The sequence below is a fragment of the Anolis sagrei genome, chromosome 1 (assembly GCF_037176765.1).
Source record: "Anolis sagrei isolate rAnoSag1 chromosome 1, rAnoSag1.mat, whole genome shotgun sequence".
In the NCBI taxonomy this organism is placed as follows: domain Eukaryota; kingdom Metazoa; phylum Chordata; class Lepidosauria; order Squamata; family Dactyloidae; genus Anolis; species Anolis sagrei.
This window is the reverse complement of record NC_090021.1, coordinates 119,041,274-119,057,395: the sequence shown is the minus strand read 5'-3', so window position 1 is coordinate 119,057,395 and position 16,122 is coordinate 119,041,274. Positions and strand designations below refer to the sequence as shown.

At 39.8% G+C, this 16,122-nt stretch overlaps 1 protein-coding gene across 39 annotated transcripts in view; it reads right to left on the bottom strand.

The window, feature by feature from the left end:
- DST (dystonin) overlaps positions 1-16,122 on the bottom strand; it is a 411,253-nt gene that overhangs the window by 71,128 nt on the left and 324,003 nt on the right. For 34 of the 39 annotated variants that reach the window (XM_060752763.2, XM_060752758.2, XM_060752766.2 and 31 more), the window contains 8 exons: positions 14,628-14,794; positions 12,148-12,307; positions 11,595-11,921; positions 11,260-11,344; positions 5,665-5,906; positions 3,228-3,434; positions 527-646; positions 268-375 (listed from right to left, as the gene is read on the bottom strand). In XM_060752763.2, coding sequence (XP_060608746.2) covers positions 268-375; positions 527-646; positions 3,228-3,434; positions 5,665-5,906; positions 11,260-11,344; positions 11,595-11,921; positions 12,148-12,307; positions 14,628-14,794 — 1,416 coding nt within the window. The remainder of the gene's footprint in view (positions 1-267; positions 376-526; positions 647-3,227; positions 3,435-5,664; positions 5,907-11,259; positions 11,345-11,594; positions 11,922-12,147; positions 12,308-14,627; positions 14,795-16,122) is intronic. The other 5 variants (XM_060752774.2, XM_060752776.2, XM_060752796.2 and 2 more) reach the window with 1 other exon arrangement.

The following is a 16,122-nucleotide window of genomic DNA, read 5'->3' as shown; positions in this document are numbered from 1 at the left end:
AGCAACAGTAGATAACATATTCATATAGTAGCAGGGGACATAGAATCATAGAATTATAGAGTTGGAAGAGACCTCGTGGGCCATCCAGTCCAACCTCCTGCCAAGAAGCAGGAAAATCGCATTCAAAGCACCCCATATCAATGCTGGAAGGGGCCTCCCTCTCTGGTGGCCCAAAATATTGTATACAGCTGAGTAAGTTCCTCTTGGAGGATGTGGAGTGGTGACTACTTGTGTATATTGATATTAATAGTCATGTTGATGGATTACCTTCATTGCTTGTTTCTCCTCTTCCGTACAGGTCTTCATAATCTCATCTCCAGATGCAACAAGTTCTTCTATTGTGTCCTTGTGTTTCAAAATCTCCATGGTAAATGCCTAATCAAATCATGGTGAGCAAAAATCTGGTATTATGAGTACTGGAGGCACAGAGCCAAAGCATGTACTGTAATGGGCTGAAAATTAAATGATGGCAGGAAAAGTAATAGGTATTGATTAATACATGGCAGACAACATCGGGTTTGTTTACCTTTTGAACTTGCAGCTGAGCAGTGGTCTGTTCCCGTTCGAGCCTAATATCACCCAGAGACATCAGTTTTTTCCCTGTTTCATCAACCCAGGCTAATTCAGTATTTGCCGCTTGATCAAACTAAAAAAGAAAAAAAGTTTTTATTATAAAAAATAATTCCCATATATTGGCATGTATGAATTTTTGTTTTAAGAGAAGTACAGATTGAGCCAAAAGCCACAAAGCAGTTTCAATATTTAATAATTCCTTTAATTTTTGTTTTTAATTTACAATGCCATAGCACCATATACCGTACATATATGGAATATGTTTACATTTTAGTGAAAATTAAAATCTCGTAAACAGCATCCAATGCCATAGTCTTATATACAGTATATCTATACTTTGTGACTTTTAGCCCACACTGTAAAATCAGATTTGCTGATATGCAATATTATGGTTCAATAGTTGCATGTCAAAGTCTTCTTCTTAAGATTTTTTTTTCCGTTTCAGAAGCGACTTGAGAAACTGCAAGTTGCTTCTGGTGTGAGAAAATTGGCTGTCTGCAAAGGCATTGCCCAGGGACGCCCGGATGTTTTGATGTTTTACCATCCTTGTGGGAGGCTTTTCTCATGTCCCTGCACAGGGAGCTGGAGCTGACAAAGGGAGCTCATCTGCACTGTCCCTGAATTCGAATCTCTGACCTGTTGGTCTTCAGTCCAGCTGGGACAAGGGTTTAACCCGTTGTGCCACCAGAAGCTCTGATGAAGAATAAGGACCTCCAGGTCACTAGCACAACATCCTAATATTAATGTTAGTCAAAGCCAAGGTCTAGACCAAGTGGATCATTGGTCTGCTTAAATTTTGGACAGCTTCTTATAACCACTGGGCAGTTTATTTTTACTTGAATAAATTCTAAAGCTCTCACACTGACTTTTGTATTAAAATCGGCTTATTTCAGAAATGTCACAATGACATTATACTGCGCACTCTATCCAGAGTTCAAAATTCTTAGACATCAAAGGTAATATTAATGCATTTTATTTTTCTCCCATCACCTCCTGCTGTTGTCCATCTGAAAGATTATTTTCTTGCTTCAGTGAAGGAGTTAATCTATGCCTTTAGAGTCAATAGGTAGCAGAGTAGGAATTACCCCTCAGACTTGACACAAGCATAATGATAGTCCAGTTTTGTTAAGACAACTTAGCAATAGCTCAATATGTTTGTTTAAATGACAGGATGTCAGTCCATGAAGCAAAGTAAATTTACCATGCTGTCTGGAAATTAGATTTTGTATGTGCCCCCACCCCCACCCCAATTCTCAAAGGCTGAAAGGCCACTCACAAGGCTTAGCTATGGGCCAGAACAGCTTCTAGCAAAATGTGCTTGTATTTTGATTGCACCTTTTTACTGTTGTCCCAGTTTACCACTAGAAAAGAAGTCTTCCCCTAAAAGCTCTATGCATTCAAAGCAGTCCCTGGGACAAAAGAAGGAATAAGCATTGGTCTATCCCTGACAGATATCACTATGGTTTTCTCAAGCCATATTTTATCACCCTGTTCAAACCAAGCAATACACATTTGCCTTGTAAGTATGTAAACTGAGTCAGATTAAAATAAAGGACCAGCACATCTGTTATCCTTTCCCTCTCAAACATATAACCAAACCCCCTGTTTCTAATACTATTAACTTCTGAAAACCACATTTGCCTTTCCTGAGAACCTGCATCCACTGTACTTCAACCATGTGTTAACTCAAGCTGATGTTTGTCCCACATAGGAGCATAAATTTCAAAAGTTATGGGGCCCGAGTTCACAATTCTTTCTCTAGTGAAATTCCCACTGAGCTCACTCCATGATGCCAGTCATGATACTATGAACTGCTAGACCAAGCTGTAATTTTGTGTCAACCAGAAGACAGATGGCTGGAACAATGACTGAATTTGCTTTGGTCTTCAACACATGTCTTAAAACTTTGATCCAGTTCTTTTCAAGCGCTGAACCATGGTATAGAGGCCCAGACATAAAGTAGAACCTGGAAAACTAGTTTTCAAAATGTTTGATTTTTTAAAAAATTGTATTAGAAGCACCCCGAGAAACTGCAAGTGTGAGAGAATTGGCTATCTGCAGAGATGTTGCCAAGGGAATGCCCGGATGTGTTACCATCCTGTGGGAGGCTTCTCTCATATCCCCGTATGAGAAGCTAGAGTTGACAGACAGGAGCTCACTCCATCATGGGGATCCGAACCACCTACCTTCAGATCAGCAGTTCAGCCTGCACAAGGGTTTAATCCATTGTGCCATTGCAGCTCCCAAAATAATTAGCCTGCGGACAATAATCCTTACAAAGTTGAAAAAATAACTCTTTTTGTTATCTGAAACTGTGGCAAACTGTTGCACATTACTATTTTACCATTTGAAGGAAGAATCCCTAAAATCAGTAAGCAAATTGCACAAAAACTAGAGCATTCCTATCAAAACGCCTCTAAAATGCCCTTCTAAAGTAACTAGAAACATTCACTTGTCATGCCAATAAAGTAACTTCCCTTTGAACTCCGTGTTACTTTTGGAATATAATTTTGTAATGCAAACCCTCCAAGGAAAAGGCTGTGGGAAACTACTACATTCCTTATGACTCATTATTTCCAGCATCTGATATAAATACATTTTTCTTCCTCTCACACATAGGATTAAACCAACACGATGATTTATCTTGGTTTTACCTGTTGCGATCTTAAGATGGCAGCATCAGTTTCTTCCACTTTCTGAGTTATACTGTCACTCACAGTCCTATATCGTTCATTGTCTTCCGTTACCATTCTGTCTATCCCTTCTCTCGCTCGCCATGGCACCAGTTCCAGCAAAGCACTGCTGACTTCATTGAGCGTGTCTAACAAGGTTTTGTTGTCCTTTGATTCTTTTTTCAATTCCTAAAATAGGAACATTTAAAATAAACACATTGGCCTAGAAGTGAAACGTGTACCACTGAAAGGTTCCACTTGGCCTTCCCCCAGGCTCTCAGTCTTCAATTATTTTATATATTTACTTTTTGCACGGTCTAAGAATATTTTTGTGCTCAAAACCAAAAGCCCAAACATCCCTTCTGTCCTCAGCTTAACTATCTTTGCTTTTGTTAGAGTCATTTGATAGAGAAGATATAAAATGCAAGTTAACATCTGGGTACATAAAGGTCATCTGTTTAGTTCAGTTTCTCTGCTTATATTAATAAATGTCATTGTGTTGACAAATGAATAGGTCAGACACATTTGCACTCCTGAATAGGACAAAAGGGCAATTTTATTCACCTTCTACTTGTGGGAGTCTGCTGGCAACCATGGTAAGCATAATGGTGAACACTAGATATGCGCATTTGGGGGAGAAATTGAATGGTTTTGTGTATCGGCTTTCATTGGGGGCCCGATCCGTTTTTTGTAAGCCTAACAAAATTGGGGAGGGGGTTGGTTTTGCTTCTTTTGTTTCAAAGCCCAAAAATTGGACCATTGGGGGGATTATCATCCACTGATTCCCCTTCCTGGTGTGCGTTCTTCTTACCTGGCACCTGCTGTTTCTACTCTAGAGTAAGAGGCACTCAGCTGTAGGCACTGGCAGGTGTGTACATTTTCCGGGCTGGCCTGCATGCCCCGCCACACAGGCACTCTCCTTGGAAAGAGAGTGTGTTTGTGGCAGGGCATGCAGGCAGGCCCGGAAAGCATGAGCGCCTGCCAGTGCCTGCAGCCAAGCACCTCTTATATAAGAGGTGCTCAGCTGCAGGCATGCCCCAGCACACTCTCCAAGAGTGCGTATGTGATGGGGCATGCAGGCAGGCTGCATGGCCCGCAACACACAATCTCTTTCCAAGGCAAGGAGGCAAATTGGGATGCACACAAAAGCAGGCTTTCATATCAAGCAGATTTTTGTGTGGAGAGGGGGCTTCCCATTTCATCCTTCCAAAGAAATAGAAGACACAAAAGAAACTAGAAACAAATTTTGCGTACATGTCTATTGAACACTCAGCAAAAGGCATCATATGAACTCAAAGAAGCAGGGAACAAGAGTCTTTTTAACCTTCCCTGAATTGTGTTATTTTTTAATGGACCTTTCCCCAAATATATGTATTTTGCTAAATTATTGTACGTGAAGTATAGTGCCTGTTCCTTATTTTCTTTAATATAATGAGAATTAGGGGACACTGTTTGAATGTCTAAATTTGGTATTAGTTACTACAGTCTGAGAGAGCATTCATACCCTTCCACCACAAAATGTATCTCGAATTCCTTAGTCGCACCAGAGTGAGCTGGTACTTCAAGACCTGTTATTATAAGGCTAAATGGGAATTTGAACCAAGGAATCCTCAGTACAAGTGCAGCAATCTCTGTACTACAAAGGCGCATGCAGGGCATGAAGTTTCTGGCACTGTGTTTGGTCAAGCAGAAGGAATTTTCTTGCAAGGGCTTATTATTTCTTTGGTGTGACACAAAATTCACATCAAGACCTTGGTCCTGGATCAGACATTACTTTGTTGATGACAAAGGTAACACAGTAATGGTAGAGTCTCATGTACACCATTTCTCTGGTAATTTACACTATGTAAGATGTAATGTTCAGTCTAAGTTGTGCCATTTGTAGCTGCAAGTGAAAAGTATTTCCTTATGTAGTTTAGTTCGCATCAGACTAAGACTGAGAACCTCAGTTACTATACTGATTTACCTAACAGCACAGTATCATATGAGCAGTTCTTTGCTTGATAAGCCTTTAGTGGAGACAGAACTTAAGCATAAATGACAAATAACTAATTACTTGTAATAAATTATTTTTTCCAATGCTGAAAGACGTAATTAAGTTACATAACTGTTAACAAGACATAATATCAATCTTCCTGAAATATAATTGTAGCTATTTTAATTACTTTTAGTTATGAGCGAGTGACCTCACTAAATGACAGAATAAATTACATGATTCAAGTGCTGGTTTGTGTCTTGTGTTCAGCTGGAGTGGTTTATAAAAAATAAAGTTATGTGATAATATTTTAATTAAAGTAACAGAGATTTTTGTGAGGGCTTTTTTTTTTTTTTTTTTTTTTGTAAAACATCATCCAGAAATTACATTATACTACTTAAATAGTAACCACTTCTACTTTAGAAGCATGCATGAGAGACAGACCTTTTGCCTTTCTTGTGCCTTATTTAATTCTTTGCCTTTGGGGACCTGAGAATCATACGACGACAATTCCACCTCGACTTTGTCAAGCCAAGTGCAGAGTTCCTCGTGGGTACATTGTAGTTGTCCTGACAGCTTTAGAGCTTGTTCTAGAGTCTTGGAAACATCAGAACTAAGCTTAGTGATGTCCTTGTATCTTGCTTTAATGCCTTCCAATTTATCCTGAATAATGATAACTTCATCACCTGCAATTTGAAAGGGATATTATTGCATCAATAAAACAGTGAAGTAATTATGATGTATTTGGACACTTAAGTGCCCAGAAGGTGACCAACAAAATGTCCAGTCTAATTTATCATTCATATAACATTTTCTTCTGAACATGTAAACTCTCAAAATACGATCTGCATTAATCTCAATGGGTATTCACTGATCTGGTCCATTAAGTAAAATAAATTAAATAACAACAAATCCATATTTCTGTAAAAGGTCCAGGAGAAGCTCTCAGCACATACAACGCTTTGGATCAGACTTATTTCTCATTGTGGATGAATCCAAGCATGCTGTGATCTGAAATAAGGTTCTAAATTCAGCCTTTTCAAAATGCTAATTTGACTTTAGCAATCAAGAAAAAAAAGCCTCCAATTCTCATCTCCCTGTAAAGTTGATTTTTCCTGCCCTGAGAACTTTCAGTAGTGTTAAATACACTCAACAGCTGCAGTAGCAGTGAACTCCAAAGACCATGCGAAGCCCTTAAGATCCACTCCAGGCCATACCAGCATCCCTTGCTCCAAAAGAGCACTGTCTCAAAAGGGGCGACCTTTATTGTGTTTATATGTCTATGTCCTGTTAAAAAATTTTGAACTAACACCAGCTTTGCAGCTATGAAGCCACAGACCTACAAACATGAAGTACAATATGCCTTATTAGCTTGAGGATGAAACTGTGGATGTGGGATACATTTCCTTCCCCATGTTTCTTGCTGGGGTGGGCAAAACGTAGTCCTCCAGATGATGATGAGTTGCCACTAGGCATGTGCGACCCATGGTTCTAAATGGTTCTAAAGTACTTACAAAACTAGGGGGTGCTGGTGCTTTGATTCTAAAGTGATTCTAAAGTTTTGGTGGTGAAAATTTTAGAACTCTAACAAAACTTTCAAAATTTCACTATAAATGGCAGTTCCTAATTGGTTCTGTCATAAAAACATGGCAAAAGTTTATTATACTGCAAAAAAAAAATCTTTGTGCAAGGGACATCGCTCTGTAGCACATTTTGGTTTGTTGAGTCTCCACCAATTTAACAAAGTTTCTGCCTCAAAAAATAAAGTTTCTGGTGTAAAGACCACACAGTGAAACAGGAAATAACACTTTCAAACCAGGAACATATTTTCTTTATTATTAAAAATGTTTTATAAAAATTGAAAATTTGCCAAAATCAGTGGATAAGTCAAACGTTCTGAAATTGGGTGAGCTAACAGTGGTGAAATTTTGAAAGAGTTCCTAAATTTTCAGTACCAAAACTTTACAAACATTTTAAAAACAAAGCACCAGTGCTCCCTAGTTTTGTAAGTACTTTAGAACCATTTAGAACAAAGGATTGCACATGCCTAGTTGCTACTCATGGCATTTCTGAACACTGGCTATGTTGGTTGGGAAGGGCTGTAGTGAGATGCAGTAATGCACTCTGCCAATCTGTGGGTAAAGCCATGTGATTTTCTCTAAAGTAATGGTTCTCAAACTGTGGGTCCCCAGGTGTTTTGGCCTACAACTCTCAGAAATCCCAGCCAGTTTACCAGCTGTTAAGATTTCTGGGAGCTGAAGGCCAAAACATCTGGGGACCCACAGGTTGAGAACCACTGGTCTAAGGGAATAATGTGAGTTAAGGAACAATGCTGTATGCATCAACTCAGGATATCCTACATTAATAAATCAATCTGAGGTTTAGCAGGTAGCAGAAATCCTAGCATTAAGTTGTAAGATTTATGGGTATAAATTTTCCAGATTTATTTATTGTTGAGCTTGAAAAGCAGTTTGGACCTCGGCTAGGCCATTAAAGTTGCCTCTTCAACTTGAGGTCAGCAAAGAATCTAAGTCCAAGATACATATTTCCCTTTCCGCTTTCCTAGCCTCAAATTATGTATATCTTGAAGAATTAATGGAGTTAGAGACTGGAAAATGTGGAAGATGTTAGGCTAGAAATCAAACATGCTGTATGCCACTGGAATGAAGGTTTCCCACAGTACTACCACGAGTGTGAGGAAACAGCCTGTATAACAGCAGCAGTAAGATTAATCATTCACTTCATTTTTTTTCTAACTTTCATTCACTACAATGTTTTTCTACTAACACACTCCAAACCAGCCTACAAAAAACGAAGGAAGACAGGAGAAAAAACCATAATATCCACAAGACAAATACCAATGGCAGAAAGATAATATTAGTTGTTTAATCAGTCCATTTACCACTTCCTTAAGCTTACTGACAAAGAACAAAAGGGACATGTGGGATGATTCTACACTTCACTATTGCTGTCATTAAAATGTCAAATTGCTACTCCAGGATTTTAAAAAGTGAAAATATGAAAAACGGAAAATATAACCACTACTTCCAGAGGCATACGTAATGGGGATAAATAAGCACCCTCATCTTTTCTTTGAAAGGTGCAGCAGATTTTCCCATGAAATCCTCAAAGAACTTCAGATTTTTTTCATTGTTTGATGAAACTATGATTACAGATCTCTCCCTCCACCAACCTTGTTGTATGAACTTTCTCTGTTCTAAACGATGTGAAATATAGCTTGGGATAGAGCAGGTATGGGCAAACCCAGGCTTGAGGACTGGACGCAGCCCCTTGGACTCTTTTCTCAGGCCCTCCTCTCTCTCACCATCCTATCCTTCCTTCCTCTCTCTTTTCTTCTTCCCTCGCTCCTTCCTTCCTTCCCTTTCACCATTTTGTCCTTCCTTCCCTCTTTCCTTCTTTTTCCTTCCTTCTATTTTGTCTTTACTCCCTCCCTCTTCCCCATTCCCTTGCACCCTTGCACCCTTCCTTCCCCCTTCACTCTCTCCCTCTTTTTCCTTCCTTCCCTTTTGTCTTTCCTTCATTCTCTCTTTCCTCCCTCCCTCTCTCCCCTTCCACCCTTCCAACCTTCTCTTCCTTCCTTCCCTCTTTCCTTCGTCCTTTCATCCTGGGAAATGTTTAGCTGGAAAAGGAGAAGGTAGAGACGGAACATGAGAACAATGTTTCAAGATTTAAAAGGGTGTCCCATTGAGGAGAAGGAGGGGGGAAACTGACTTTCTGCTGCTCTAGAGACCAGGACACAAGGGAGCAATGGTTTCAAATGGCAAGGAAAGAGATTTGACTAAAAAGATTAGGAAGAACTTCTTGAGAGTAAGAGCTGTTGGAGAGTGGCATAGGCTGCCTCAGAATGTGGTGGAGTCTCCTTCTCTGGAGGCTTTTTCACAGGCTGTCTATTGGGAGTGCTTTGATTGTACCTTCCTGAATGGCAGGGGGTTGGACGGATGGCCCTTGGAGGTCTTCCAACTCCAGGATTCTGTATCAAGAGTAGGCAATATGTTCACCATTTCATCTGACCACAACCAACCCTTTCAGGATCCAAACATTTCCCATCTTTCCTTCAATTTCTGCCTCCGAAAGAGAAGAGGAAAGAGCAGCAAGGGGACTTGGGGAGAACCCCCTCCCTCTCTGCCCATCCAGCTCCAGTCTGCCATGCGGCTCTCAAGTTAGAAAGTTTCCCGTGCCTGGGATAGAGCAAGGAGATGGCCCCTTTCAGTTTTCAATACAGCATCTCGTTCTTTTCAAAGTCTAAGACTGTATGACCTGTAAGTCACAGAACAAATTGCTCCCATTGAGGAGGAAAACGACCTACAGAATGTCACTTTGTTGAATCATATTCTGAGGTTTATCATCTGGAAAATATTTGCCAGGAAGAAGGCTTTTTCCTTGTTCTAAGTTAAGTGAAGGGGGTACCTTGGGGCAGGAAAATTTGAGGGGGACTGACCAGAGTAGAGGTGGATTAGATTCTGCCTACTTTTGAACCTCTTCAGAAAAAATAAAGGAGGGGGGGGGATAAGATCTGTCCAATCAGACCCCTTTCTTCAAATTCTTGAGATACTAAAAATTAAAGGACTTCCACTTCTTACTTGAGAAGATGTCATTTATGCATGCATTGCAAACTGAATGTGGTATACATATACTGTGTAGACAAACATAAATTACATTAAATCCGCTGGCACTCAGACCAGTTGTCTTGTCTCACCCAACTGATTTTCTGTGTGAAGGCACAGAACACATTTCTGAACCCATCTACAGCCATAATCGCACCCATGCCTGGGATTTCAGGAGCTTAATAAGAACTCTTTTAACTGAATATTGTTTTTTAAATGTTGTAAACCGCAATGAGTCGCCGATTTAGGCTGAGATATTAGCGGTATACAAGTGCATTAATAAATAAATAAATAAACTCTAATTCTCTTATTGCAGGAAATTGAATTTTAAAGTGTTGCACTTGGCAGAATTTCCTTCCTGTTAGTGTTTTAAGCAGCACACCCTCAAATATCCCCAAATATTAACTCTGCATTTGCAAGAGCTCTAAATGTTCAGAAATGTGCTTTATGCCTTGCTACAGAGAAACAGAGTGGCACTTTCCATCAGTAGAACATGGAGGGCAGGCAGTGACTCTTTTTTATCCCCACAGGCCTCTATAAAAGTAAAGGTAAAGATTTCCCCTTGACATTAAGTCTAGTCGTGTCCTGCTTTGGGGGGTGGTGTCCATCTCCTTTTCTAAGCCAAAGAGCTGGCATTGTCCATAGACACCTCCAAGGTCATGTGGCAGGCATGACTGCATGGAGCGCCGTTACCTTCCCACAGATGCTGTACCTATTGATCTACTCACATTTGTATGCTTTCAAATTGCTAGGTTGGCATAAGCTGGGCCTAACAGCGGGAGTTCACCCTGTTGCCCGGATTCAAACCGCCATCCTTTCGGTCAGCAAGTTCAACAGCTCAGCGGTTTAACCTGCTGTGCCACCGGGGGTCTACTCTAGAACAGTTTTATTATTATTACTATCATCATCATCATCATCATCATCATTGGTTGTGCAGAGAGATATCATGCTGTGGAGTGCTCCCTTTGCATTAGAAGAGTTTCTCTAGGGTGACATGGCATTTAATCCTCTGTACAGTAAGACCATATTACTCTAAACTCATTTGCTATACTTAAATTATATGCACACCGCATATGAAGGGTTTTAACTGAGCGCTGGTGGCTTGCCTAAGGCACCCATCAAGTTTATGCTGAACATCTGAGCTGCAAATTCCCACCCCATAACTTTGCCCTTTCAATCCATATACTGCCATATCAGTTCATAATAAATATTATCTTATTTTCACTCGTTTCCCAATTTTTGATTAAACGCTGAAGAACAACAATGAATTTATACCATTAATTAGGAGTACTAGAACATTTCTCTTTAAGAAATATTAACTTTAGCAAGGTTGACAAGAGCCTGCTGGGAAACTTTACTTGTCCTTATTGCCAAGTATCTGCCATTGGCTCTCATTCCATTCCTTGATTCTCACCTGTGGTTTGTTTGAGAAGCTCCAAACCATTTTGTATAGCCTGATCCACATTTTGCTTTCTGAGCACAATCTCTTCTTGAAGAACCTAGGAGATTATATACATATATTTAACAATCAGAGGTCCACAGTTTAAAATCTTACTACTTTGTAAACTACCATGTGTTCTTTTTCAGTATGAAGCAGAGAGAGAGAAAAATAGACTTAAATTAAACAAAATATAAAGACAAATAATTCAAGAATAATAAAATAATGAAAGGAAAATGATAGTGCTAAATAATAGAAGAAATAATGAAAATAACAGTAAAACAAAATCAACAGAATATAAGTGCAAATACCAGCATTTCAGTGTGTTGTTTCCCTAATAGGTCAGTATTGTAGTCTTGGACTGCCAGTTTGCTCAGCTTCTCATGAACTTCATTCAGCCAGTTCATCAATTCGACTTCATCCTCTCCAAAAATCTGAGCATTGCAATACGCTTGCTGCAGAAGCTCAGCCCTACTGCTATATTTCTCTTGAATCTCTGTGTATCGGGCTTCTGAAGAATCTAGTTTCTCCTGCACCATGTCTTTATCCTCCTTGGAGCATAAGGTCTTTAGAGCCTGACCAATATGAATGGCTTCCTGTAAACTTGTGTTGTGAGTGCTGATGTCTTCCTCTAAGGCCTAAATAGAGTTTTCAGAGTAGTAAAGAAAAGAAATGGAAAAGAAGAACGAACAAAACCATATAACCAAATATGCATATACTAAAAGGCAACAGAAATAATGTAAAATGATAAATATGTGAATAAACAAAAGTAATGAAAAAGTGTGCATGGAGTAATTTTGAAAGGAATGTTGATTTTGTTGGATAGACAACAGGAATACAATCCCCCAAATGAATAGATCTTACTTTGTGTTGAGAAATTTGTTGTTGAAGTTTGGAAGCCTGTGTACCAATGGGTTCTGAATTTGAAAGCCGCTTTTCAGTGGCTGCTATCCATTCCACCAGTGGTTCAAAAGTTTCATGGAACTGCTGTGCCACTACAGAGATACCTTCCAACTGGCAATTTCTACAAAATACAAAAGGGGGAAGAATATGTACAAAATCCCCAAACGTTTAGCAAATTCATGGTAACGAGAAAAATGAACGAAAGACAAACAAACCAACTACTAATTTAACAAACACCAGACAGTATGAGTAGGACAAAAGCTTGTGGTATTTTATAGTCTTTGCTTGATCCCATTGTGGAGCCGTGGTGGCGTAATGGGTTAAACTCTTGTGCCGACTGAACTGGGGACCAGAAGGTCGGTGGTTTGAATCTACGAGACAGGGTGAGCTCCTGTCTGTCAGATCCAGCTTCCCATGTGGGGACATGAGAAAAGCCTCCTACAGGATGCTAAAACATCTGGGCATCCCGGGACAATGTCTCTGCAGATGGCCAATTCTATCACACCAGAAGTGACTTGTAGTTTCTCAAGTTGCTTCTGACATGATAAAAAAAATTAATTAATCCCATTTAGTTTAGCTATTCTCATATCGTCTAGTTGGAAAGAAAAAAAGGATCATCTAAAGCTATTGCAAAATACTAACATTGCTGTCATTGTGTGCCTTCAAGATATTTCTGACTCATGGTAACCCTAACCTGGATCTATCATAGAGGTTTTTGTTTATATGAGGGGTGACTTTGCCTTCCTCTGAGGCAGAGAGAGTACATCTTGCCCACGATCAACCAGTGGGTTTCCACGACAAAGCAGGGATTCAAGCCCTGGTTCAGTCCACTATACCACTATACTTCACTATGCAAAATTAAATCTCATTGTTATAAAAGGTGAATTCTCTCTTTTTTTTTTTTTTTTTGGCCCGACGCCATAAATTCTCCATGTTGCAAAGAACAAGGAGCTGCCACTGAAAACAGAAGTTTTACCTTAAGATTGCATTACCACTTCTGAAGTGCTTGAATCAGCATATCCTATCCGCTCCTATCAAGTTTCTTTTTTCTTCTAGTGGAAGCCAATGATGCCAATTGGGGAAAGAAAACACATCGTAACAGGTACAAGAACTCAGCTTCTGCCAAATCTGGTTTGGGGCAGAGCTGGTTCTTCTTTATTTTAAACTTTATTTTAAACCCCTATAATGTAGGGCCTCAGTCCTGTCCCTCTCCTGAACCCATTTGGGAGTCCACTATGCCCACAACTATTGTTTTCAGAAATTCTCATATGATAACACAGGGAAGTTATGTATTTACTAAGAGAACAAGTAATTGTGTGACATTGCTTTTTCTTTATCGTAATACTGCCATTTCTAATGATAAAGGATGTGACGTCAATAACCAAGTAGAAACTTGGACAACCAGTGGGAGAAATAACAAGGAAAGATTAAAGACAAATTTCTACATCACAAAGAATAGAATTCCAACATTTTCCAAACAAAACTAACAATACGGCCATGTGAAGTGAGACAATGATGTCAAGTTAGTCTTGCATAAATAAACAAAAACATTTTGACATCACTGGAAGACTTCTTCAAAAATTTATCCAGGTATGCCTTTGTTTACATCAGTCTCCAATTATTTTATTTTTGTTTTGGTGGCCAAAAAATACAGGCCATTGCTTTTTTTAACATGTTAGAGAGGCTGAAGGTAGCTGCTTTATTATTTTCTTTTTTTTAAGCAGCCTAATATGACAGTAGGGTTGGCTAGACTAGAATCCCATTCTTTCTCAGGTGTCCGTTATTGCTGATTACTGCAAGGACAGGAGCCCCGGTGGTGCAATGGGTTAAACTCTTGTGCCAGCAGGGCTGCTGACCGAATGATCAGTGGTTTGAATCTAGGGAGCAGGATGAGCTCCTATCTGTCAGCTCCAGCTTCTCATATAGGGACATGAGAGAAATCTCCCCCAAGATGGTAAAACATCCAGGCATTCCCTAAGCAACGTCCTTGCAGATGACCAATTCTCTCACACCAGAAGCAACTTGCAGTTTCTCAAGTCTTTCCTCACATGAAAAAAAAACCTGCAAGGACAGTACTGCAACCTGACAATGGAAGCCTGTTTCCCCAGCCCTTTTCAACAGCTGATGCTGTTAAAAAAATCTTCCAGCTAGATAAAGGACAGAGATAGAAAGGGATAAAAGGATTTTGCAAAAAATAAGGTTCCTGTATTCAGAGCAATTTTCTCATTCATTTTCAAATGTGAATACTGATCTATTTATTTATTTATTTATTTATTTGCTTTATTTCTATACCGCATTTTTCAGCCCTTGACAGGCGACTCAATGCGGTTTAGTCATTAGCGGAATGAAAATGTTGATATAGTTTCAAACAGCATCTACCGTGCTACCTTGAGGGGATATACCATGCCATACGCCTAAGTAAATGAAAACATTTCAAGTACCTCCTTTCTGCTTTATCGAGCAGCGCATCCCATCTGCTATCCAGGAGGCTCAGCTGTTTCAAGATCTTCTCTTTATCAGCAGGCTCTGCTGACTCTGCAATTTTCTCCCCTTCACGCTTGATCAATTCGACAGTGGGCTTGCGGTCGTCCAACAATCTCTGGAGAAGCTGGAGACAAAATAATCATAAAATCAATTGCCAGGAAATATCTGCTATCTGGCTGTCGAAGAGGTAGATTCTTCAAAGTCTGCTTTAAGGGAATAATTTTCAGAGAACTCAACTAAATGTCATTGTTTGTGTATGTACAGTATAAGCAATTCATTCCTACTGCTGGCAAACTGAACCAATCTCAGACGTAGCTATAGTTTCCCTTTCATACCTTTTCATTCATATTTCTGTTTCATGTTACATTGGGAGAACAGTGTACATTCATTAATAGCCTTCTATGAAGTAGGACACAGTTGCACAAATATTTCCAGTGGGACATTCAGTGGCTTGCCACATAACTTCATTTCCCTGTTAAAAGACTTCCATTCAATCCTCTAAGGAGACGTATACTATGGTCACGCCAAAGAACAACATATTTAACTATGATAGAGCAGACCCACCTAATTAAATACAAGATGTGCAACCTAGAAAAACCACTTTCAAAAACAGCTTCTCCAAGCAAATAAAATGTAAGGTGGCGTCTGGCAGCAAGAGGCCCCTAAGCCATAACTGGCTGCCAGCAGAAAACCAGCATCTTTCCTTCCCTGTTCAGTTGTTGCCTCAAACGCAAGAGGACTGCATGGACAAAGAAGCAAAGATTATGGCAAAAAGATCTACAGTCCACTTTGGGAGGAAGGATCTAGTCAATAATCTTCTGTTCCCTATTTTTTACAAAAAAATAGTTGCTGCAATTAGAAAAGTCAAAGTATGGTTGTCTACAAGATCACAACTGCCTGCTTGCCCCAGTTCTTCTCTCTGTGTCTTTCCCATGAAGTCTAAAAGGTTAAAGTTTCCCCTGACATTAAGTCTAGTCATGTCCAACTCTAGGAGGTGGTGCTCATCTCCATTTCTAAGCCAAAGAGCCGGCATTGTCCGTAGACACCTCCAAGGTCATGTGACCAGCATGACTGCATGGAGTGCATGTAGACCCATAAGGTCTACATCTTGCATCATGTTCAGCATGGAATGGTCCTCAAAATGAAGGACATAAATATTAGATGTTATTTGGTGTATGATCATAGGACTCCTTCTGCAACAATTATGTATTATATAGATCCTATTCTAAAAAGTTGTGGCGCAGCTGGTTGGGAGTCAGATGCATTAAAATCACTACTGACTGAGAGGTCACGAGCTGGAAACCAGTTCGGGTTGGAGTGAGCTTCCAGCCATTTGTCTAGGTTGCTGTCGACCTTTGCAGCCCGAAAGACAGTTGCATCTGTCAAGTAGGAAATTTAGGTATCGCTTATGCGGGGAGGCTAATTTAACTAATTTACGACACCAATATTGTG